The sequence below is a fragment of the Microtus oregoni genome, unplaced genomic scaffold, assembly GCF_018167655.1.
Source record: "Microtus oregoni isolate MIOR12 unplaced genomic scaffold, Mior012 000043F_ref0000047, whole genome shotgun sequence".
In the NCBI taxonomy this organism is placed as follows: domain Eukaryota; kingdom Metazoa; phylum Chordata; class Mammalia; order Rodentia; family Cricetidae; genus Microtus; species Microtus oregoni.
In genome coordinates, this window is record NW_024543210.1 from 20832992 (window position 1) to 20858028 (window position 25037).

At 38.3% G+C, this 25037-nt stretch overlaps 1 protein-coding gene across 3 annotated transcripts in view; it reads left to right on the forward strand.

Moving 5' to 3' along the window:
- The window catches only part of LOC121434350 (centrosomal protein of 128 kDa-like), a 359842-nt gene that overhangs the window by 147013 nt on the left and 187792 nt on the right, over positions 1-25037 (forward strand). For all 3 annotated transcript variants that reach the window (XM_041633226.1, XM_041633227.1, XM_041633228.1), the window contains 3 exons: positions 2325-2501; positions 6783-6842; positions 22432-22624. In XM_041633226.1, the coding sequence (XP_041489160.1) occupies positions 2325-2501; positions 6783-6842; positions 22432-22624 (430 nt within the window). The remainder of the gene's footprint in view (positions 1-2324; positions 2502-6782; positions 6843-22431; positions 22625-25037) is intronic.

Below are 25037 nucleotides of genomic sequence, written 5' to 3' on the forward strand. Positions count from 1 at the left end.
TTGCTTCTGTTTAGGGAGTGCTCATTGAAGGTATACATTACCACACCTAGCTTGTTAAATATTGTTCAAATATTTTTTGTTTTTATATTTTGAGACAGTCTCTCTAATTTGCCTATGCTGGCTTTGAATTGCAGTGCAGACAAGACAGAAATTCAACCTTCAGTCCTCTTGCCTCACCCTTCAATGCCTTGACGTTACAGCTCTGTGTCACAGAGCCTATCAAGAGGTCATTTTGGTTTTGTTCTTTACTTTTGAAGCTGTTACATTACTATTAAAGTTCTGTTTCCTTACAGTCTTAGGGCTATGGAGAAAGTGTTATGGAGCATAAAGAATATGTTGGAATATCTGTCTATAATTGCAGCATTATGCCTTGATCATGGAATTATAAATTAATGGGTTGAGCCGTGTGTGTGTGTGTGTGTGTGTGTGTGTGTGAGAGAGAGAGAGAGAGAGAGAGAGAGAGAGAGAGAGAGAGGTTGAACTTTTAAAGAGTTTAGTGTTTCTTTTAGACATCCATGTCACTAGTATAAACCTTTCTTGTCTTAAAGTGGACATTTTGTGACACCTGCTGTTCTGTCAATGGGACTTCGCTTTATCATTTTGTGATTAGCACATTTTCTTTCTTTTCTTTTTTTCATCTTTACATTTTGTTTTGTTTTTTTGAGACAAGGTTTCTCTGTGTAGAGTTCTGGCTCTCCTGGAACTTGGTTTGTAAACCAGGCTGGCCTCAAACTCACTGAGCTCCACTTTCCTCTGTTTTCCGAACGCTGGGATTCAAGGCGTGCACCACTACAGTTGGGTTTTGATTAGCACATTCTTTTTTTTTTTTCTGTCTCACCTGAGATCTGACATGCACATGCTCCCCGCATAATGGAATGAAGCCACGGATCTTCACAAGAGCTGGACCGTCCAGTCATGGGCTGTCTGGCTCCAAAACTGGGAGCTTAATAAATTTCTATATATATGATTCAGCTTTAGGTTTTGTTATAGAGATGAAAATGAAAAAAAAATGATAAGGAATGCTCTAGATAAAGCAGATTTCTATGGCCTAGATAGATGGTAATAAGACCCAATGAATCTCTCAGGAAAATCTGCCCCTCCCATTCTGCTCCATTCTTCACAATTGGACTGTCCGAACACTGCTTTATAGTGCATAGCAGTTGAATATATTGAATAGATATGGAGAGAGTGGACAACCTTGCCTTGCTTCTGATTTCAGTAGTATCGCTGTAAGTTTCTCTCCATTTAGTTTGATGTTGGCTATTGGCTTGCTGTATATTGCCTTTATTATGTTTAGGTATGTTCCTTGTAGCCCCGCTCTCTCCATGACCTTTATCATAAAGAGATGTTGTATTTTGTTGAAAGCTTTTTCATCATCTAACGAGATTATCATGTGGGCTTTCTTTTTAATTAAAACATTGCTTGGCCTATTAGCTCAGGATTCTTATTAACTAAGTCTTATATCTTAAATTAACTCATTTCTGGGATGAATGGCTTCATCCCAGAGATGGCAGGGATGGTTCAACATGCTCGAGATCAGGAGCAGCTCATATTCTAGAGCTTTTGAGGGTTTGGACTGTTTTTGTTGACCTTCCCAGTTAAACATTTCTAATTCTCAACCCAAAGTGAGGCATTCTCAGTGTTGTGTCAATGTTCCTAAAGATGTGGACTTGGGGGGCACTGGGAATTTTGAGCTTTTCCTATCAAGAGTGCTTGTTTTTAATGAAATTATTTAATCACAACTATTGAGAATTGTATAATAAATACTAATGATTGCAAATTGTTCTGCCTAGAGGAGACCCCCAAAGTACTTGTAATCTCTTCAAGGACTTTTGACAAACCTCTCTTCATTAAATGTATTTATTTACTTGGAATGCGTTTCCATCTTGGTTTTTATTAAATTTTCATGTCTCAAAAGCGTGTATGTGGTATGATGGCATCAAAAAGATGAGAACTTTGTAGGAGGAGCGTGTTGTGATGGAGTTTAGGTGATAACACATTGAAAGCAAGCACCGTATTTTGTAATTTATATTTCTGTGTTTTACTAATGTTTAGGGTTCACCCCAGATCAATTTATGATTTTAGCTTTTATTCTTACCCACTAACAGCACTGTTAACAAACCACAAAGGACATTTTCAACATTATTTCTTTTGTTTGTAGAATTTTTGCCAGTTGTTTATACTTGAGTTCTCATGGGATATCTATTATTCTAAGTGAAGGGATGGCTGGTCATATCTGTTCTAATCCTGTTCTTAGGTTTGGTTGCATAGATATCTGTGTCTTGGCTCTACTTAATAAGGTTCTGTTTTATTTCATGCCACAGGAGAAACATATAAGTAATGAAGAAGAACACTTGAGGAGGATGGAAGAGGCCAGGCTACAGCTGAAGGATCAACTTCTTTGTTTGGAGACGGAACAGGAATCCATTCTTGGTGTAATAGGAAAGGAAATTGATGCAGCTTGTAAAACTTTCTCCAAAGATTCATTGGAGAAATTGAAAGTAATTATGAGTTTTCAATGTGCCTTAAATTTTCAGTTTGTTTTCAAACATATAATTATAATGGGATTGTAACATGTGATTACATGGGAGTCTCAGTTTTGTTTCAGAAAGTTTTTATGAAACAAAATAACTTCTTGCATTGCTTAGGAATTAGAAACTATTTATACCTACCCAGTCCTGGTGAAAGTGTGATGTTGTTCTACTCAGTTATCCATGTCTCACTCAGTGCAGGAAAGCCCATCAACAAAGAGGTAGCAATATTGATCAAGGAAAACATTCTTTGAGTCAAGAAGCTTGGTTTCTGAATTTTCCACCATGGTAGCCTTTTAGTAATGTTGCTACCATCTATTTAATTCTTCTTGAGAGGTTCAATGATAAGTATGGTATAGGCTGTGTCTCTCTTAGCCCTTAACGTCAACTCATCTCTCCAATACTCCATAAAATATAGTGTAGAAAAGAGAAGCAGACCAGGAGGGGCTGGGTACTTTTCCTACATTCAGTGTGATGATATCTGAAGTAGGACTTGAAACTTTGTAGACTGACTGGGCCAGGCCAAGTAAGCACTTTGCTCTTGCACTTTCCCTGTTGTTCAAGTTCTAATCCGTGTACTCCCCATGTTTAGATGGGTTTATTACTTCCTAATTAATGGTTGTCAGGAGATGATGTATAAAATGAGTGTCCCATGGGTGTCTGAATTTCTTGAAGGCTGACACTTTAGAAGTGTTGCTCTGGCATTGCCGAATTCCACGTGACACACCTCCTAACACGTCAGGCTGCAGCCTTAATTTCAGTTGTGTTTACTTCATTTTTGGCATGGCCATACTGAAATGCCATATTGTGCTTAGGTGGTTTTCTGTTGGAGCTAGGTTCTTTTTTCTTCCTCTACCAGAGAGAGGTCTTTTGAAGTCTCTTCCCTTTTTCCTGATTTTTCCCCTATCTTTCTTTTTCTCTAAGTGATGTTTGAAGAAAATAAAAATATACTGTTTCAGTTAAAGACTTCCAAGGCTCCAACTTTAAGTATTTCAATTGGTGGAATTAATAGAGTTGGTAGATATTTTGCAATCTTTAGTTCCCTGTATGTTCTTTTGAGACAGTGTTCAAGGGTCGCTATGAGCAAGCCGTGAGACTAAAGATGAGCAGTGTTTGGGTGGAAGTGGAAACTGACTCTGGGGAGGCCATGGGGTCTTTATGCCACTTATCTTTCCCCCTTCTAATGCTGTTTTCTTCAATGTTAAGACTTTTTGAGTATGTGACTTGTAAACCCTAACTTGATATGAAGGAACATATATTAGCAATGTAGCATTTACTCCATGCTTAAGTATTTCATTTCGGGTAGTTTTCAGTCATGTGTGAGCATTAAAATCAAAGCACGTGAGTCATGTTATAAGAAGCATAATAAGCCTTGTTCCATGCAGCTCTTTGAAAACACCTGAGTTTCATGGACAAGAATATTCGTAAATATTGTTTCTTTATGGTAGTGATTCTCAACTTGTGGGTCATGACCCCTTTGGAGGTCAAACAACCCTTCCATATGATTCACCATTGGAAAACACAGATATTTACATTACAATTTATAACAGTAGTTCACCTAAGACCATTTGAAAACACAGATATTTACATTATGATTTATAACAGTAGTGAAATTACAGTCATGAAGTAGCAAAGAAAATAAATGTATGGTTGGGGGTCATTACCACACAAGAAACTGTATTGAAGGGTTGCAGTGTGAGGAAGGTTGAGAACTACTGCTTTATAGGGAACAAGTTCCTTTAATATACTCTGAAAGTAATTCTGTGTTTTGCTGTGTTTAGATATACATACATGTTCTCTTTTTGCCTTTTTTTCCCTACAGCACAGCTCTGCTACAATGTTCTTGTCACAGTTCCTTGAGGTTTGCTATGATGGCATCTTGATGGGCACTCATTGTTGTCCATTGAGTGGGCTTTGTGTGCGTGGCAGTGTAGAAACACTTGTGAATTTCATTTATACTTTGGTTTTATATAGTATCTTTTCCCAATGACCCTGATTGCCTATTGTTCTGCCACGTTTAACTGCTTAAAGATGTTCTTTAAAGTATGAGATCATTTGTAAACCTGTGAAGCAAATCATGAAACATGAGCATTGTTTATATTTCCTCTATCAAAATAAGTATTTATTATTGCTCAAAGTGAAGATTTAATTGAGGCAGTAAAGATTTAATGGAGTCTGTTAGTGAAAAGGGAAGTCTAATTGTGACAAATGGATGCTCACAGATATTTAGCAACATAGTACATTGTTGAAAGAGGAAGAAGAAATAGAAAATTTGGGCAATTAGGGAAAACCTGATTGAAAATAAATCTATAGAGACAGCTGAATCATTCTTGTGGGAACTCAAGAACTCTAGACCAATAGCTGTGGGGCCTCCATGAGACCTCTAGACTAGAACCTCTGCATGTGGAGGACAGTAGTGTAGCTTAGTCAGTCTGCTGGCCCCCTGATAATGGAACCAGAGTCTTGCCCTGGTGTGAGCTAGCTCTTTGGAGCCAATTCCTTATGGTGGTATGTAATGTGGTATGTCCTTCTGTATATGTGTTGCTTTTATTGGTTGATGAGTAAAACTGTTTTGGCCAATGGACAGGTGAAAAGTTCAAAGATACTTAGAAAGGGAGAAGGTGGAGTCAGGGAGATACCGTGTAACTGCTGGGGAAAGAAGGTGGGAGGTATCAAGCCACAAGCCTCGTGGTAAAATATAAACTAATGGAAATGGGTTAATTTATAGGTAGCGCTAGTCAGTAAGAAGCCCAAGACATTCAGCAGACAATTGTAACTGATATTAAGCCTCAGAGTGGCTATTTGGGAACAAGTGGGCAGAGAGAAACCTGTCTAGGGGCCCAGAGGGACAGAGAATGCTTTTAGCTTCAGGGATTGTTTGCTCAGCCTTAATGCAGGAGAAAGGGGCTTCCCCTTGCCTTAATCTAATATGCCATGCTTTGTTGACTCCCCACAGGAAGCGTTATTACCCTTGGAGGAGTGGGTGGTGGTGGGCTGGGGGGGAGGCCGGCAGGGGGGGGAGTCTGAAGGAGGAGTGGGAGGGAGGACCATAGTTGGAATGTAAAATGAAATTAAAAAAAAAAAAGAAAAAAGAAAAGGTGGAGCAGCTCAGCCTTAGGTTAGAACTTGTGTGGTGGTTTAGGCCTTTATTTCTTGCTAGGGAGCCGCAGAAGAGAGGCCAGCCAGGTCTCCACAGTTCCAGAGAAGCCAGGGGCTACATTGCAAGCAACATCCTATTTCAAAACACAAGACAAAATGAAACAAAACAAAAACAACAGGAGAGCTGGGTTAAAAGTAAAGAAATAAGTGATTGAGAGAAGGGTTGAGTGTAATACCACAACACTTTTGTATATAGAATGTGGTAGATACTTAGTATGCATTAAGTATGCATTTAAGTAAATTAGCTACTGTTATTCTGACAGAGAAATGTGCACATACATATGGAGATATGAAAGCATTTGAGAGTAGGAATGTACATCTCTTTATAAAAGAAAGGATATTTTTAGATAAAACATCGACAAGTTCTGTGAATATATCCTATACAGCACCGAGTTTGAAAAACTGGTAATAATGCAATTTGTGTTTACAATTATAAAGACATCAACAGCTTTTGAGTATAGATTCAGCTCAGTAATAAGACAAAACCAGATGTTGAGTGATTTTATAAAGGAGTTGGTATAAAGGAAATCAGAGCAGCTAATATAGGCAACAGTTGAATACAAAATTTCGTGTCTGTTTTGAAATCTAAAGCAATGCTCACATAAATTCATTTTGATGAGCTGTCTCTTCTTCACAGTCTTTGACAAAACAAAATGGACCCCAGTGTATAAAGATGGATAAACGAAACAGAGTTAAGTTTCTGTGTAGGCACATTTAAACCTCTGTAGAGTACCTTACACAGAACAGCATTGAGAGGAAGTCACAGGCAAAGCAAACAGGCTTTAGTCAAGGTTGCGCTCCAGGTGAAGCCTCATGGGCTCACCTCCAGGGGCTAGTGATAGTAGCCCATGACAGCTAGATCATCTTCTGTGTCTGTACCTGAGCTGGCTGTTTATTGTCATCAAGGAAATACATGCAAAATAGCCACTTAATAACTGTGCTTTGAAATTGATTGTGTACTTAATACAATCTTCCACTTTTCAAATCCTGGCATTTAAGGACGATTTCTATGGATGCATGGTCAATAATTTTATTTATGTACATTCCTGCTAGAGAGAAACCTATTTTTAACATTCTTTCTTCTTTTTGTAGGTATTTACCTCTGGTCCTGAAATACATTATGACCCACATCGCTGGCTAGCTGAAAGCAAGGTATTTCATCATGGAATCCTAAATTTTATGATCTTTAATAAGCTGTGTTTTGTGTAGCCATTTCTTTCTTTCTATCTATCTATCTATCTATCTATCTATCTATCTATCTATCTATCTCTCCTGTCTGTCTGCCTGTCTGCTTTGATTTTCTTTTGAGGCAGGGTCTCACTGTATAGCCCTGCCTTCCTAGAATTAGCTGTATAGAGCAGGTTGGCTTCCAACTCACAGAAATCAACCCACCCCTGCCTTCTGAGTGCTGCTATTATAGCTGCGCATCAGCATGGTGGCCTTAACCATAGATTTTGTTGTATAACAGCATGGAATGCTGTGACGCTGTCTGCCAGAGAGGAGTCACAGTAGTACATGTAAGAAGCATCTAAGTTTCTTTCTTCTCACTAAATATTTATTTTAAATATATTGTATAGGCAAAGAATTAGAAAATAAAGGGTGATAAAATTTTTGAATTATGAATCAGATTGTAATGGAAACAAATTTTTCTAGTTTTTATGTTGTTGGAAATCTCTCTGAACATATCTAAAGGCCAGACTAGCTAGAATTCATGTTTATTTCACACGTATTTATTAAATGCACTTCAATTCTTTTGTGTAAGCTTGCAGCCTGCTGACTCTGCTTGTCTCAAGCAAATTCTTTCCCTCCCTAGGATGGTTTTTACAAGATGAGAAGGGCCTACTGTATGGCCTAAAGATAACTCTTCTCTGTCTTCACCAAAAATAGTTATAAGTGAATTGAAGTTAAAAATTAATAATTTTCTATCGTTATTTAAAATTTCTATACTATGCTATGCCATTTTATTGCATGTCAATTTCATACAAGTATGTGATGTGTGTTAATAACTTTCCCCCTACTTCCTCTCATATTCTGTCCATCACTTTTTGCTCTGGAATATGTAACAACTACTTTTATATGATAGATCAATTTGTAAATTCACTGATTAAAATATATGGGATATTACTAGTATGCACTTGTTTTTTGTGGAATATTTTTTGAACTTTTATGTACACATATCTAAATCTTTTTATTTTATTTGAGTTTCATCATAAAACCATCAGTAGTATAAACTAGGTTAATTACACTTCCTGTTTTATAGTTTACTGTATGAAGAGACTTTTAAGTTTGTTGGTTGATTGATGGATTGATTGCTGTGCTTGAATCCAGGGCCTTATGGATTGTATGCATTACCAGACTACATGCCACATTCCCATTATTCTTTCTAAAAAAGGTTAAAAAAAGCTAAATCTCATGGGAGGAAAGTAATTTGTTCATTGCCTTGTAAAGAATGAATATTACCTACTATCTGATTCACAATTAATGTCTTACCACCATATGTATGGTCATGTAGAGTATTTGCTTATTTAGCCAATATTCATGTTTCTTTAGTCTTTTGTGTCAGTCACCATGGCTCTCATGTAGTCTCTGGTCTAATATTGAGGTGTGGACAGATTCTAAAACATTCTTTGAAGAATGTTATGTTATTATAGCAATTTGAAGACGTTGCCAAAGAGCATAGGAAAATGTTTGTGCTGGCAAGATGGTGGGATAGAATGTTGCAAGGGTGTCATTATAAGCCACTGGAAGGACAACCCTTAAATTTGGTCTTATAAAAAATTATGTGACGTTGGAGAGATGGATCAGCAGTTAAGAGCACTCACTGTTCTTCCAGAGGCCCCGAGTTTGGTTCCCAGTACCCACATGGCAGCTCCCAGGCATCTGTAACTCCAGCTGCAGGGAGTATAAAGCACTTTTCTGGCCTTTGCAGGCACCAGCAGTAGGAGTGGTAGGTACAGAGACAAGAAACTGAGGCACATGGGCAAAATGCACACACATAGATAAGACACCTAAGCACAGAAAGTAGAAAAGAATCATGTGGAAGTTAATTGGCTGATTATGGATCAAACGGAGGTGGGAAGGTGGAATATTTGAGCGACCATTGCTGAGGTTGCTGAGGGGCTGCTGCGGGGGGGGGGGGGGGCGGGAGGGGCTGGGATGCCATAACAATGGGCCCCTCTGAAAGTCAGCGTGCTTTAGTTAGGGGAATAAGAAAATAAAATACTGACAGTGAGCACAGACTTCACCTTGTTGTATAAAATTCTCTCCAGTTCTTTAAGAACATCACTCCTGTGCATTTCAACCATTTTGTTAGAAATAAATGCAAATTCATGTTTTTGCCTTCTGCATTGGAAATGTAGAATGCATGTTTTGGTATCTCAGAATTCATTGGCCAGGAACTTCGCTTGTGCATTAATTTAACATTTCTCTTCTTCTTTTCCCTAACTCTGCACTTCTGACAACAAGAGCAATGTACTTAGAATTTTCTTTCAAGTTAAAATCTTTATCATTTCTCAACAGAAAGCTTTCACTGCTGTGGTTCAGCTAAATTATGAGAGGCAGAGATGACTCTTAATCATCGCTCTTTAATTTGGGAGCTGGTGAGCAGTTTCCCTTATCATTTAATGGGATTGAACTTCTGATCAGACCAGCTGTAATACTGCATGAGACAACTGTTCCGTCTACAGTGTAAAAGGGTGCGATAAAAAATCCTGTGCTGACCAACTGACTGGGGAGGAATTGAATCTATTTACTAGAAAGATGGCTCAGGTTACTGATGGGCTGCAATCCTGTAATGTCCATGAACTATGACTTGACAGCTCTATAATTATTGGAGATAAGATCTGAAATCAGGGGACAAAACTGTATGGAAAGTAGAACTGCTGTTCAGCTAGTCCATGCTGACATCTTGCAGTATTGGAAGGACCTCAGAGGACATTCGGTAATTGTTTTCATAAATCTACTAAATGAATTTCTTTTGTTAGTGTTAACTGTAGAAGAGCTAGCAGGCTGGGTAGGTTTTTTATTTTTTTATCATCACTGTTTTGTGACCAGTGGTGGTGTGATGTAAACATGAAGTTCAACTGAGTTGATTCAGATTTGCAGATAAAATAACCAGTGAAGCATCAGAATAAGACGCTACAGGAAGGAGGGAGTTGAGATAGCTATTAAGGAATGCCAGGCAAGCAGTTTCCATAGGTTAAGGATGAGATTTTGTTGTAAATTCTAGCAGGCCAGATAGAGGCTATGGTTTCCTTTGCTTAACACAGAATAGTATTATGTTCTGGATGCTGTGTTACTTTCTGTGGCATAAAAATGAATAATTCCTAGAGGAACCTGCTTTATTAGAAAGGGTAGATAAACGGGTAGAAGCTTTGATTATTATATGAAGAATTTTGATAGGTATAGGCAGAGGCTGTCATGGAAATCAAAAGTCTCTCCTGGATCATGAAGGTGCCATGTGGAAGGACCTGCATGCAAAGAGAACATGATAAATGCTAACAAACTCCAAGTGGTTTGAATGAATAAAATGAAATGAAACTTATGCCCTTACAATGCTGAAGCATACATGGGCAACCCATATATGGCGATTCTGTTGAACGTGTCCATATTGGGTTGCATGGTCTAAGTCAATGAAGACAACTGACCAGGTCTTTTCCTCAAGAGGGCACCAGATCTCATTACAGATGAGCTGCTGGGAATTGAATTCAGGACCTTTGGAAGAGCAGGCAGTACTCTTAACCACATCTCAAGGCAGAAAATGACAGAGAGGAGACTCCAGGCTGAGCTGGGGAATAGGTTTATGGGGAAAGGCATATTATGGCATTTTCAGATCAGCATGTAATCAATACTCAGGAGGCTTTGAAAATGAGTGACATGCTCATATTTGTATGAGAGAAGAATCACATTCTAGTGATGTGAGAGTTGGGTTAGAGGTAGTAAGACTGACATCAGGGAGAACAACCATGCAGGAGGCTGAGGCATACTGATGGTTTGATCTAAAGAGATTGTTCAGAGATTTACAGTCACAAAAAGATGGGGCAAGTATTTTGGCAATAGCATTGAAATAATGATTGTTGTCATGTCAGATAGTGGTGGAGACTAAGATGTTTGTTTTTTTTTGGGTCAAACTCAAAGTGTAAGAAAGAATCCCTAAATAATATAGAGGTACAATATAGAGAGTCCTCTATAGTAGTTAGCTAATAATAGTGAAATCTATATTTTGAAATACCTGTTTGGATAGTAAAGTCCAAAGAGAAGCAAGAACATGTAGGTTTAAATGGAGGGAAATATGAAAAAAAATATTTTTTTTATGAGACAACATGGATGAAGTCCAAATCTAGACAGGCAGGCACTACAGGATGGGGCTACATACTATTTTAAATCACTGTCCATTCCAGATCTAAATTCCTTTCTTAGGATAGTGCCTTAGTTAGGATTTCTATTCTTGTGAAGAGACACCATGACCATGGCAACTCTTATAAAGAAAAGCACTTAATTGGGGCTGGCTTGCAGTTCATAGGTATAGTCCATTATCATCATGTTGGGAAGCATGGTGGCATACAGTCAGACATGGTGCTGGAGAGGGACCTGAGAGTTCTACACCTAGATCAGCAGCCAGCAGAAAGAGTGCCATACTGAGCCTGATTGAGCATCTGAAACGTCAATGCCCACCCCCAATGACACATTCCCTCCAACAAGCCCACACCTACTCCAGCAAGGCCAAATCTCCTGCCACTCCCTATGGGCCTATGGGGGCCATTTTCATTCAACCATCACAGACAGTTAGTAAAGAAAAGCTGATGTCTTGCACAAGGCAGAATCCTGAATGCTGTGTGGTCTACATGTTTCAGCATTCCTTTAACATGCGAAAGCAATCAATTCAGTGTAGAATGTTGCATCCTTTTTTCTTGGTTGTTGTCCCTTGTACTGAATTCCCTTCACTTCCCTAGTTGATAAGCCCAATTGAGGACATTCTGTGTCTGATTTCCTTGCTACATTTTTCATACTTGCTGCAATATGCCTCACTAAATGCTCAGTAACTTCTTATCCCAAAGAACCACTCCATTGGAGTTTTTACATTTTTGCACCCAAAGCACTTCCTTCGTTTCAGAATTAGAGAAGGATGGGTGGTGAACACGTGGAATTTCAGCAGATGTCCTTCCTTGTTATGATTACAGGCATGGCTCACCATTCGCAGCCTTCATTACATAGTTTAATCCCCAAGTATTTCTTTGATTAGCTTAGATCCATGAACGTCCAGATTCTATAGAAAGAAATACACTTCTACAGTACTGGAGAATTTTCCTGTGTCTTCCTTTTTGGGATCATTCTCAGAGTGATACTTCTGTGTTAATAGTATCACCTATGCTAGGCATCGGAAAGTCCCCTATTTACCATGTCCCCCCCCCCCCCCCCCCAAATGGTGAAAGAAGATACAGTGTAACTGTGCCTGTTCCAGATCAGAGAATTGAGGCTTCCGTGCTTTTGAGTTTTACCTAGGAACAGAAGCTCTTGAGTTACTGAGAAGGGTTTTGCACTTTGATTACTGAACTCTTTGTTTTTCTATGTTCATTCTGTAGTCCACTTTCAAATAAAACTTTAAATTTTTGGATTTGCCTCCAAAACAATATGCGTCAAAACATTTGATACTGTATGTTCTTGTTAAGGCTATGAATAATTACTTATTATTCTGTTCTCAACAAAAATGAAGATATATTAAATGTTTTTTTTCCATTTGTTGGAAATATCATATATATATATATATATGCAGTTTAGGGGAAACTAAATCTTTAAACATACTGTTATTATAGATAGCTTTCTTTTTTGTTCATATCTAGAAGTGAAATGTGACGAAAGTATTACTTAAAAATTAATGCTAATGTGGAAAAAAAAACAAAAACAAAAAAAACTTGGGCATCCTGGGAGTAGATGGAGAAACTTTGGTTTAAAAAGCTATTTCCTTGGTTTATGGCTAGAAACCAAATATGAGTGAGTACATCCCATGTTCCTCTTTTTGGGTCTGGCTTACCTCACTCAGGATAGTGTTTTCTATTTCCATCCATTTGTATGCAAAATTCAAGAAGTCCTTGTTTCTTACTGCTGAGTAGTACTCTAATATGTATATATTCCATACTTTCTTCATCCATTCTTCCATTGAAGGGCATCTAGGTTGTTTCCAGGTTCTGGCTATCACAAACAGTGCTGCTATGAACATCGTAGAGCATATACTTTTGTTGTATGATAAGGCCTCTCTTGGGTATATTCGCAGTTTGGATGCTCAACTTACTAGACCTGGATGGAGGTGGGGGTTCCTTGGACTTCCCACAGGACAGGGAACCCTCATTGCTTTTCAGGCTGCGGGGGTGGGACTTAATTGGGGGAGGGGGAGGGAAATGGGAGGCGGTGGCTGGGAAGAGACAGAAATCTTTAATAATTAAATAAATAAAAAAAAGAAAAAAGAAAAAAAATAAAAAGCTATTTCCTTAAAAAACTATATGGGATCTTGAAAAAAAATTATTATCCTAATTTGAGTCTAGTCTATAGTCCTAGCTACTTAGGAAGTTGAGGCAGGAGATCACAGTCAGTTCAAGCATGGTCTTAGTGAGACTGTGTCTCAAATCAAAGTAAAACTGGTTGAAGATTGACTTAAAGATAGAGCACTTGTCTAGCATGTGTGAGGCTCTAGGTTTGATTCCTAGTGCCACATAAACATGAAAAATTACATTTAAATTGGCTTGGTCTGGTTAGGTTTATTTTGGTGACTTAGCATATTGTAAAAAAAAAGCGATTCTTTTTTCCCACTCTCATGTAAGCATTTTTTTCTTCAAAATTATTTTTAGAGTCTTGATGAGGGAAGCATAGTAGTTAAAGCAACAAAATTATGGGTCCTAGTGTTTTTGCTGACTACATAAGCTATCATCTTTTTATGTGCACTTTCTGTTTTCTCTGGTTGAGTTTTGGGGCGTTACTTGGTAACTTTGCTGTAGTATGGTAAGTCTCAGTAGAGGGCTCTCACAGAATGGAAAGATCCTTGTGATAGTTTTACTAGCATCTTATGAATATTCCCACCTAATTATGAGCTGGAGCTACAGAGCTAGAAACTGCCTTCTTTCCAAATCCCCTATATTGGTTTAGTTAGCACTGCTTGTTGATGTTGTTAAATAAATGAGTCTATTATGCAATCTGTAAAATGCTCCGGTGAGTGCTTAATAGAAAGCTTTCTGCTGTATGATTCATAGCCTTGCCAGCTAATTATAATTTGCAATGGTTAAAGTCCTGGGTTCCAAGGCGCTTTTTCAAGATACTTAATGAAGATGCTGGGTATTTATCTAACAAACACGATTTCTCATAATTGATTATTGGTTGATTAAATCTCCATAAATTTTAATTTTAGCTTGGATTGTTAATACAGTCTATATTCATTCACTTTGTATGAAGCCTCCAAGTATAACTGAATCTTAATTTTGTGTGACAGTAGGATAAAATCTTTGCAGGAGTCGATTAAAGCCATTGGTCACATTATCATCATCTCTTTGACGCATCCTAGCCAAGTCCCACAGCCTGGTTCTTTAAACAGCTGACATTTATTTTCCCATAGTTGGAGAGGTGAGTCCAGATAAAAGTAGCTCCGCGGCTGTCTTCCTGGCTTGTGGAGGCCACTTTCTGTCTGTGTCTTTGTCTTCATCTGTCTTTAGTGTACATCCTGTGGGAAAGAGTTTTGGCCTCTTTTCTTCTTACAGAGACATTTGGTCTCAGGGTTAAGGCCCGACCCTTATAAAATGATTCTCTTCTCCTCCCTTGTGGCTCTGTAAATGAGTGTTTAATCTTTTGTTTTAGTGTATAGCTTTTGAGAGGATAAAATTTAATCTATGACTGAAGCCTGTGTGATGGCTGGTTTCAGGAAGTGATATATTTTTGTTGTTGTTACATTTTGCCATAATTCAGCAGGACAGTACAGATTTATTGATTCTCTATTAACACAGTTCAGTAATACTAGGGATTGTATAGTCAAGTAAGCAGAGGTCACACACTGAGATGAGACTGAACTGAATGGACCCAGAAAATGGAAGTCTCTTCTGAGTGTTTGTCTTTGCAGTTGTATCACTGAGGAAAAACAGGTTAAGTGGAATATGACGAGTGGTGGTCTCAAGTATCTCTTTTTCCCTCTTCTTTCCCCCCTTCACTCTCTCCCTCCCCCCTCTTTCTTTCCTTTTTTATTTTTCTTTCTTTCCTTCTTTTTAAAAATCAAATGTGTTTTAAGGTATTCTAGTGGTAGTGAGTGAGCACTGAGAATGATGGGAAAGATCATAGTTACAATATGGGATTTTTTTTCCTTTTAGAATGTTAGATGATCTGGTAGAGCAGGGTCTTGTCCTCATGTGCTAGGAAGCCATGGCAGCCAAGAACATAATAATTGATGCTTCCACTGTGGGAGGGAACGTGTTCTTTGAATTTTGTTACACTTATGCTGTTAATTTTTAGAGTTGATTTCAGAAAGTACTGTTGTATTTCAAATATTAAAATGTAGTTCAGAATGCTAAAATAGTAAAACAGCAGCCTATATGAATAGTTTAATTTAAGATCTGTGGTATTTTCTCCCCTCCTACTTTATTCATGTTTCCTACCTGTTTTCTGTAGCTATTTGCTTTGGTCCCATCTGATGTGAACCAAACAAATTAAGTCCTGTGTTATCTCACAGTGATTTATTCCCAGGGTAGGCAGTCTTCTTTTTGATAGAGAGTTGACAACCTCCCCTCTGTCATTTTTCACAGGCCTCTTGTACAGCTTGTGGCCCACTGTGAACCCCATACCTTGGTGTCAGCCTGTGTTCATTTGTGATATTTTAGTGCACATCTTCCACATATGATTTTCTTCTGTTCACATAGTTATTTTATTTTATTCTATTCACAGATACTATAGTTATACCATCATATTAATAAATAAATTTCATATTCTGTCATTTAATACTTTTCTATAATGTTGAGTGATGCCAGATTTTAGACTAATCCTTGAAGAACTATTGTTTACTGTATTTCCATTGGCAGTATTAAATTAAAGAATTGAAATAGTTCAGTTTCCAGAAAATTTAGTTTTGAGCTCTTGACCATGAGAGTTGGCCTTTTGTACCACTTCCCCAATTTCTAAACACATTGGTTAATCCATGTTGCTACTAAGTGAAGTAGTTTGTTAAGTGCCAACTGGCTGAGAAAAATGAGAGTCTGTAGCTTCACAGTGCCATGCCATGGCAGCTAACACTGTCTAAAGGGTTCATTACCCAGCCTATCCTAGGCACACACTTCAGCCCATCTCTGTTGTGCTGTATTTGGTAGTTCAAATTGGTAGTGTGCAGATGTTAATTGTCTTACTTTTGAATGGTCACTAATGTCAGCTAGGGACTGTTAATTTTAAAAGAGAAATAGACCTTTTATTTCTAAAATGTGACTGTTTTGTTGTTAATATATAAAAAGTAGTGTCTTTTATTTTGAGAGCATTGGACATGAACACTCTATCTGTATCACTCACACTCTCCCTCTTCTCTCAAGTTACTCCTGTGTCCCACACTATTCAAAGTCTCTCTTTTGATTGGTGTGTGTGTGTGTGTGTGTGTGTGTGTGTGTGTATACATCAATGTATATATAACCGACTGAGTTCATTTAATGTTGTTCGTACATACCTGTGTTTAGGATTAGCCACTTAAGATGATTCAACATTATTTGTGGGAGCTCATCTCTCAAGGAAACTAATTCTTCTCCTAGCAACCATTGACTACTTGGAGCTCTTCATCTAGGTATGCGGCCATGTGGACTTTCTCCTGGCCTCATCGGCATCTCAAATGGAGTTTTCAGCTATGCTGTCTTGTTCAGGTAGCCCTACTTGTTGAGATTTGTTGGGTGCATTTCTCTTGTCATGCCTAGAGGACATGTGGTAACTGGTGTCCTGGCCTCTGTAGGGGTTGCCTTGCAGATGTATCAGTTGAGGTTGGACACCCCACTGTCCTGCATTCTCTTCTGTTTGACCAGTGGTCGAGCTCTGTAATAATCTCTATCTGTTGTACAAAGAACTTCTTGGATGAGGGATGAGAGCTATATTCATCTGTAATTATAAAGGTTAGTATTTAGAATAGAGTTAAAAGTTATATTTGTTTAGAATAATGACAGCAGTAGGTTTTCCTCCATGACTCTGACTTCTCAATCCATGGATAATTGACTGGGTTTCGAGTCCCAGGCACAGATTTCCTCCTGTTGATCAATTATTAAGTACAATGAGACAGCTTTTGGTTTTTCATTCCCAAAATAACAGTGTCACTTTGGTACCAGTGAGCCTATCTTGCCAGTCCAGTCATTGTGGTTCATAAGGGTTTCAGCTGGGTAGGACTATCAATTCCTCTTTTCTTTTGGTAGCTGCATAACACTCTCTAATTCAGTGAGAACCTGTTCTCAGAGAGTAGATTCCAATTCCAGATTGATTCCTCTAAGTTTTGTGTTCAAACTCTATGGTATTTTCTGCAGTAGGCTCTTACCTTCAGGTTCTGAAAGACAACTAAGGTGGTGGTAATAACCAATGTTATTCTGGAAGACTATTGTATTCTTCTAGCCAACAGCTTAAGGTGAGGTTTCCTATGTCTGATGCTGGGGGTTTTGCATGTCTTTTGTGTGGTGCATCATGACTAGTGTGCTATAACTCCATTAAGATTATATGTATGTACATAGACATATGCATGAGAAGTGTCATTTTAGTACGTAAAACATCTCACTTTTCACTTAATTTCATTTGTGAGATCCTTCGGAGTGTATGACACTGGCCCTTTCTGCAGAAGGTTTTAGGTAAAGGTACAACATTCTTGTTGGAAGTCTTAAAGATCTAAATCCCTTACAAAGACAAAGATGTATGCTTAAACTACCAAATAGGCACAGAAAGACTCTGCTACACAGGCCACTTTTTCTCAGAACTAGATTGAATCTTCTCTTCTACTACATCATGCCAGGAATGATCCGATGTTCAGGGAAGCTTTTCAGATACTTTGCTTGAGGCAGTAGCAAGATTTTGTGAAGTTAAAAAGAAGTCAACATGTAGATTCAGGTTGTGGTTTTAATATAGGTACAATGTAGGTATTCTTGTGAATTCATTGGTGAATTCATGACTTAGTATTTGAGTCATTTTCAACTGAGGTATATCTAGAGTTAGTTATATAGAGTAACATTTATTACGTAATACTTTAAGTGAATTCTCAATTTAAATATTCTGACCCTGCAAACATGAGTAGAATAAAATTTGAGTCATGATCTCCCTTTCTTCCTATCTTGTGTTAGTAGAAACAATCACCATTAATAGTGGGACACTAACTTTTTCCCAGCCCTTTTTGACTAGATGGTGTGAGCTACAGTTACTTTTGTCAAGGATTCTTCTTTTAAAATTACATAGTGTCCTTACTCTTTCTCCTTAATAGTTCTTGACTTTGAGACCTTCCACGTTGTATTTTGGTTTTTGCAATTTGTCACCGAAATCATTTGGCGTTGCCTCCTGTCTCTCAAAGGTCACTTTCCTGCTTTATTTTGGGGTGTTTACTCATCACATCTTGAACTATTTATTATCTCTTGATTGTTCTTATTGGATAGTTTTGTCTGTTTTGAGAACTTTAGCGACCTCCATTGCTGAGCCATATCTGTATCTTCATCCAGTTCCCCGAGCTCTATGCCCTTATATACACCTAGGCATCTTTGCTTCTGTGTCTCATTGGCTCAAGATCTTCATTCTCCAGTCTGACATTGACTTCTCATTTCCAAGACTTTGTTGCTTCTGGGTTCTTGTTTCACACTTGAATGAGTTAGAGACTTAGCCACCAAGATTGCTGCTTTTTTCTCCCTGGCTGTGAGTTTGAAAGAACTGTCATGTCTGAAATAGGCAGGTTTTGACTCATCCCATGCTTTTTTTTGCTTGCAGCTGTATTGCCGCTCCTTGATTTCCAGCCTCCAGTATATACTCCTTTCTGAATGGAGATTATATTTTCTAAGCAGCAATCATTTTTCTGCCGAATGAGGATAATGATGTCAGCTCAACTCTGTGTTCTTCCTCAGTGCGAGTGGAAATGGTTCTTTTATCTGTCAAGGAGTTGAACATGTTTCCTTGTCTCCTGTCTTGTTGAACTTTTCATGTCTTACTGCTGTCTGGGGGGCCAGCCTCCAGGGCTTTGAGAGGAATCTACAGAATCAGCGTAAAGGAGAGTTTTCTAGCTAAGGGGGTTTAGGAAAAGGAGCATTCACACATTCTCTTGATGGCTTTCTTCTTTCTTCTTTGTTCTCTCATGTTCCTTCTCTGTTCCTTCTACTTATTCTGTTTTTGAACATATATTTTGTTATATACTCCAGCAAATTTTTTTTTCAGGCAATATAGGAATTACACTTGGTTACATTCTGTTTTTCACATGAATGATTGCAATGAATAGAAAAGAAACAGTAAAAAAACAGCATGTTTTCCATATCCCTTACATGAGTAAACATTTTACATAACACAGGTGGAAAACAAATTATTTCAAGAACCCACATACATTTATACCCAAGCAACTTGTTGTAGATTAACCATGTGGGCAAGCAAGGTGCTTTTGTCAGGGCTTTTACTGGCAGGCTGTATTTTATAGTTATAAGGAAAGGTCAAGTTACTTTATTACTAATCTTAAAATGCAATCTTATAAGGAGTCTTATAGGATCCACAAACCTAAACCTTTATATATCAAAAAGAATCAGCTTTACTTTAAATCTTTAGGGTCATACCCATTCATCAATAGTTTTTTTTTATATCAAGAGATTGAGGGCAAAAATGCTTATAAGGAATTAATTTAATCATCACTTTTGGTCATCAAGCAATCTTAGAAAGAAAGTTATAGCAGCCAATAATAATTGATCTGCTTTGTTCTTGTTCTCTGACTTTTACAAGTTACACATTCAACCATGTGCCATTCTAAAACTTTAGATTGTCTTTTGGAGTTTTTCTCCTCAAACCTATTTGACAAAACATCTTAGTCTAACTTTGTTATTTTCAAAGTTTTTTTTCTGCTGGGATGCACTTTGAAACCTATAAACACATCTCCCAATATTAAGGTTACCCTGTCTCGAAATATCAAAAAAAAAAAAAGAATTTAAACTAGCTGGGCTCCTGGGACTCTTTTGTAAGTCACTGACTTGAGCTCCTTAGGTGAGACTCACAGACCAGTACTGTGAAACATATCTTTGTATATTAGTCATCAAAACTCTGTAGAAGCTATGATTATCAAATTAGACAGGACAGCTGGACATTGGTGGCACATACTTTAAATCCCAGCACTCGGGAGGCAGAGGCAGGCAGATTTCTCTGAGTTGGAGGCCAGCCTAGTCTACAAGAGCTAGTTCCAGGATAGGAACCAAAAGCTATGGAGAAACCCTGTCTTGAAAATCAAAAAGAAGAAGAAGAGGAGGAGGAGGAGGAGAAGGAGGAGGAGGAGGAGGAGGAGGAGGAGGAGGAGGAGAAGAAGAAGAAGAAGAAGAAGAAGAAGAAGAAGAAGAAGAAGAAGAAGAGGAGGAGAAGATGAAGAAGAAAAGAAAAATTAGACAGGACAGCTTAGGAGGGGTCTTCTTCACAATCTACAGGTAAAAATGCCTAGTAGAACAGGATGTTTTCAAGGGATAAACACACTGTCTTACAGGCAGTGGAGATCTCCCCACATCCATTCACACCATGAGAGAAAGAGAGCTGCAGCAAACATGAAAAGGTTTAGCGAAACAGAAGACATTCCTGGGTCTACAGTTTAGGCCTTGCCTAAATGAGATTGGCCCATCAAAGAGTTTCCTTTTGGTGGGCTGACACCTGGAACTTCAGTTGCCACCCACTGCTTCTTTGGCTTGGTCAATGGCAAAGACTTCGTATCTATCAATATTTTAAATTAATGTTAGAAAGTAAGGCATACTTTTTTAAAATTTCTTTAGTCATAGTCGATCCCACTATGTAGTTGTAGTTGCGGGACGTCTATATTTACTCAGTGATGGCCAGACAAGCAGGCCCACAGACTTGGAACCTGATCTTTTTTATTCAGGGGAGCTTAATTTCAGGTTTGTTTTCTAGCCATTGTACATTCTATGTCTGTTGATTTTTGATGTTGTTTAAGTAATAGATTGTTCAGTCATTAAAGGGCTTACTGTGCAAGCATGAGAACCTGTTCAGATCCCCAGCAGCCATGGAAAAAGCTGGGTCTGGAGGCATACACCGATAATTCTAGCACTGGGCAAGTCGAAATGGAAGGATTCCCTACAATTGCTGGCCAGTTAATCAGTGAGATGAGGGAATTTTTTAAAGAAGTAAAGTGAGAGCAGAGGAGGAAGATAGCTGACATATACACATCATAGTTGTGTATGTGGTACCCTCCCTTCTACATGCTCATGCTTGCATTTGTGCGCACACGTGCACACACACACACACACACACACACTCACAAGCTCAGTTGAGGTATGCCCAGTATATTTAGTATGTTTATAGAGTTGCATAACCAAAAGCACAAGTTTAGAAGACATTTTCACCTAGAAAGAAAAAGATAACTTTTCACTGTTACTTCACTGTTACTTTCGAGTCTTCCACCAGCTTCCAGTGCTGCTCGGCCACTAACCACCTAGTTTCTGTTGATTTGTCTATTCTAGATGGGAAATAAATGCAATCATGGAAGCATGCTCTTTTGTGATTGTCTTTCTTCAGGTAGAAGAAAGGTGCTGTCAAGGTTTACCCATTTTGTGTCATGTTGTGTTTGCCTTTTTATGCTGATGTATCATCCATGATTGCTTGGCTAGGCCTCGTTTTATTCATCCACTTGTCCTTGGATGAGTCTTTTGGTTTTTCAGGACTGTTGTAAATATGCTACTTTGACTAAACGTGTGTGGCTTTCTCTTGGGTTTCTGTTCTACTTAGGAGAGTTTGGATGACATGTACTTTCACTAGCAGACTTTCAGGGCTCCAGTTTCTGCACATCCTCACTAGCAGTTCTCTTGTCCTTGGTGAGCCTGGCTCCCTTTCCATCAGATGCTTTACATGGCTTGCTTCTGCCGACAGCCGAGCCTCTGTTGGAAGACAGCTAAGCTTGGACGGCATATCTTGGGAAGTCTCAGCACTTACAGAGTCATTTTATATTGAAAATAGAAAAAGATATTTCTATCACATTCTACCCGAAACATCTAGATATTGAAGGTGGGCAAGGTTAGAGTCTTTGCAAAAGAATTGCACAGGCTAACTTAATGATGTGCAGCTGTTGATGTTATTCTTCCTGCCTATACCCTTTCTGTCTACCAGATATGTAGGATGTATGACATTGTGTATTTCTAGTCATTTTAACTATGAATATATTCATCCACTTTACCCCATCTTGAAGTTCAAGTAGTTCTATTATGAGGTGTTCTTTAAACTTTTAGATGGCTGTGCTAAATTGTCTTACATATAAAGTTAAAGGACAACTACCTCTGTTGTGGTTGGCCAGACACTATTCTAGTGTAACAGAGTACACTGGGCATTTTATAAAAATCTTTGACTTTCATAGCTTAATTCCTGAAATAACATTTAACTGCTATAACCTTTTATGCAAATAACAGGTTCAAGTTGTGTTTTAATTTGTCTTTATTTCTTGGGATTATTGTAATGTTACTTTTTTGACTCTATAGATAGGCTGTTGTCTTCTGAACTTTTATTTTGCTTCTTACTAAGTTAATATAAATGTCTTTTTTATTTTTAGACCAAGCTTCAGTGGCTCTGTGAGGAGCTCAAGGAGAGAGAGAGCCGAGAGAAGAACATGCGGCAGCAGTTGGTGCTTTGCCGACAGGAGCTCAGGGACCTGACGGAGCACAAGGAGTCTGAGCTCCTGTGCCTGTTCCAGCACATCGAGAGGCAGGAGCAGCTTCTGGAGGAGTTCCACCAGGAGAAGAGAGGTGGGTCCCCAAGTTCCCTCTCCTCCTCCTCTGGTGCTGGAAAAATCCTTACTGGTACTTCTTCACAGAGGACTTTTTCAAAATTGGTCTCTCTCTTTACCTCTTGCGTTCTCATCTTTCTTCTTTCTGAAATTATGAGAGCGAGCTGTTGGTTCCTGAGACATTTCCTTTGGCCAGTGTCCTCTTTTGTATTTTCAAGATATATCTGTGCAGTGAGTGTCAGAATTGACTTGGTAAGACTCGTTCTTCTCCCGGATGAAAAGATTGAAGTAAAATATCCATTCATTCAACAAATATTTGCTTTGTATTGGGGAATCTCTCCCTGGTGGTAAGAGCATACCAATGAGTAAACCAAAGGAAAGGTCCTCAATTTGGCTACGTCATACTTGCTCGGGTGGCAGAAAATGAACATGACAAATAGATGTACACATTGTAGGAGATGTAAGATCCCTGGTGAAAATAATGGGTTAAGAAAGGTAGAGTGTGGAAGAATAATGGCAAAGTCAAAGGTTGCACAAAATTGGAAAAGTACATGTATTCATCATAACAGGAAAAAGAAAAATGATGCCCGAAATCCATGAAGTCCAGTCTGGTTGTCCTTAAGCCATTGCTTTATTGCCTTATTGATGAACTTTATTAAGAACCACATGAAGCTTGTTGTAGTGTCCCCTTAAGAAAATGTGACAATGCCTGTTCAGAGTATTCATTTTAAGAATAACCTCATTTTCTAGTTTTATATGCAAGGAAAGATTAAGTGTTAAAGGGGAAATCATATCTTAATAGTGTTATGTGGATGCTTGCCTATCCAGCCATATTTGGAGGACTGTTGCTTCAGGCTAGTTCAGTATTGTTGGCTGTAGCTACAAGAGATGTCAAAGGGTGCTTTTCTGGTTTTCTTAATGACTGACAGTACAATTCCAGTGCTGGCTATGGATGTTTGAGACCATAGCTGTATATATTTTCTGTGCTTTAGGTAATATTCCCTAGTTAACACTAGATTACAGATCAACTTTATTGTTAGTGAATAGTATTTGAGCCTGTCACTATTCTCTGTTTTCAGATTAGTGTGGCATTCAAAATCCAAAGAAGAAAATATTTGTACACATAGCTTTGAAAGGAAAACTACTACTGAGATATAAAAACGGGAAATTGTCTTGTAGCCTTTGAGAACGTAAGACCTTTGTAACAGAGAATAATTTCTCAGTTTGTTTTTAGTCAGTGTCTGTTAACATAAAATGCAAGTGGCAGGCAGCAGAGGGAATAACCACTATCTCCTTTATGTGTTCAGCTCAGAGATTGAGAGTTTTGTCTTAGCCATAGTGGCTGCAGTTGGGGCAAGCATCGAGCCGATCCTTACCCAGATGTGTCACCGTTTGTTGTCTCAATGCATGCCCAGCTTGTACAGACAGGAAATGTATTGGGTGGATCATGTATCCACTGGCACATGGAGACGTGGAAACATGGAAGTTTCATGGAGGCTGTGGTTCATAAATGTTTGCATACTTCTGTATTTTCAGTGCTAGAGCACTGTGCACAGTAGGCATGCCAAGTCTTTTGAGTCTGCAAGCGGACAACTACATGCATGAAACAGCATTACTAGAAATGGTATAATACTAACCGTTAGTGAAAGAAAAACGTAATTTTAAAAAAGAAGCCTAATTGTGAGTTATATTTTAGTTTTGTAAAGAGATATTATCTGACCATTAACCCAAACTTTTTTCCATTTTGAATTTCTTTGGGAATTTATTAAGCAATAATAATAATTAAGCAATACAGATATGGAAGACAAATCAGACTGATTAGGTAATTGAATGGCATGATTTCCATTTGTTTAGTGACATTCTGGAATAGCTAACAATATCTGTCATTGTGGTATTTCAGTTCCCTGTTTCATTGTACAGTAGTAGTAGTCCCATGATTTACATTTTTCTTCCTTCCTTATCACATTCTCTAAGAGATTTCTAACTCATTAGGGGCACTATACTATAGATAATAATTGTGGCCCCCACTTTGTTTTATGATTTGACGTGCCTATTGTAACATAAAAAATTTCAAAAAAGGTGAAAAAGACAAATCTCCGAAGTAAATTGGGAGCATGGGGTCACAGGAGAGGGGAGCAAGGGAGGGAAATGGGGAAAAATTTATAGCTCAATAGAAACAATAAAAAGAGGGAAAAATACCCCAATGCTAGAAATGCAAACAACATTAAAACTGTTGAGTTTTACAATGGCCTTAGTTTCTAAAAGCTAAATGGGTATAACTTTTAGGCTGTTGTGAATTTATGAGCACAGAAAAACTTTAGTGTAAATATAAGTATTGGCTAGAAGTCGTCACAATGTAAAGGCTGAAAAGGTAACAGGGAGTGAGATCAGAGTGGATGACCTCAAAAATAAAGGCAGGGAAATGAGTGTTC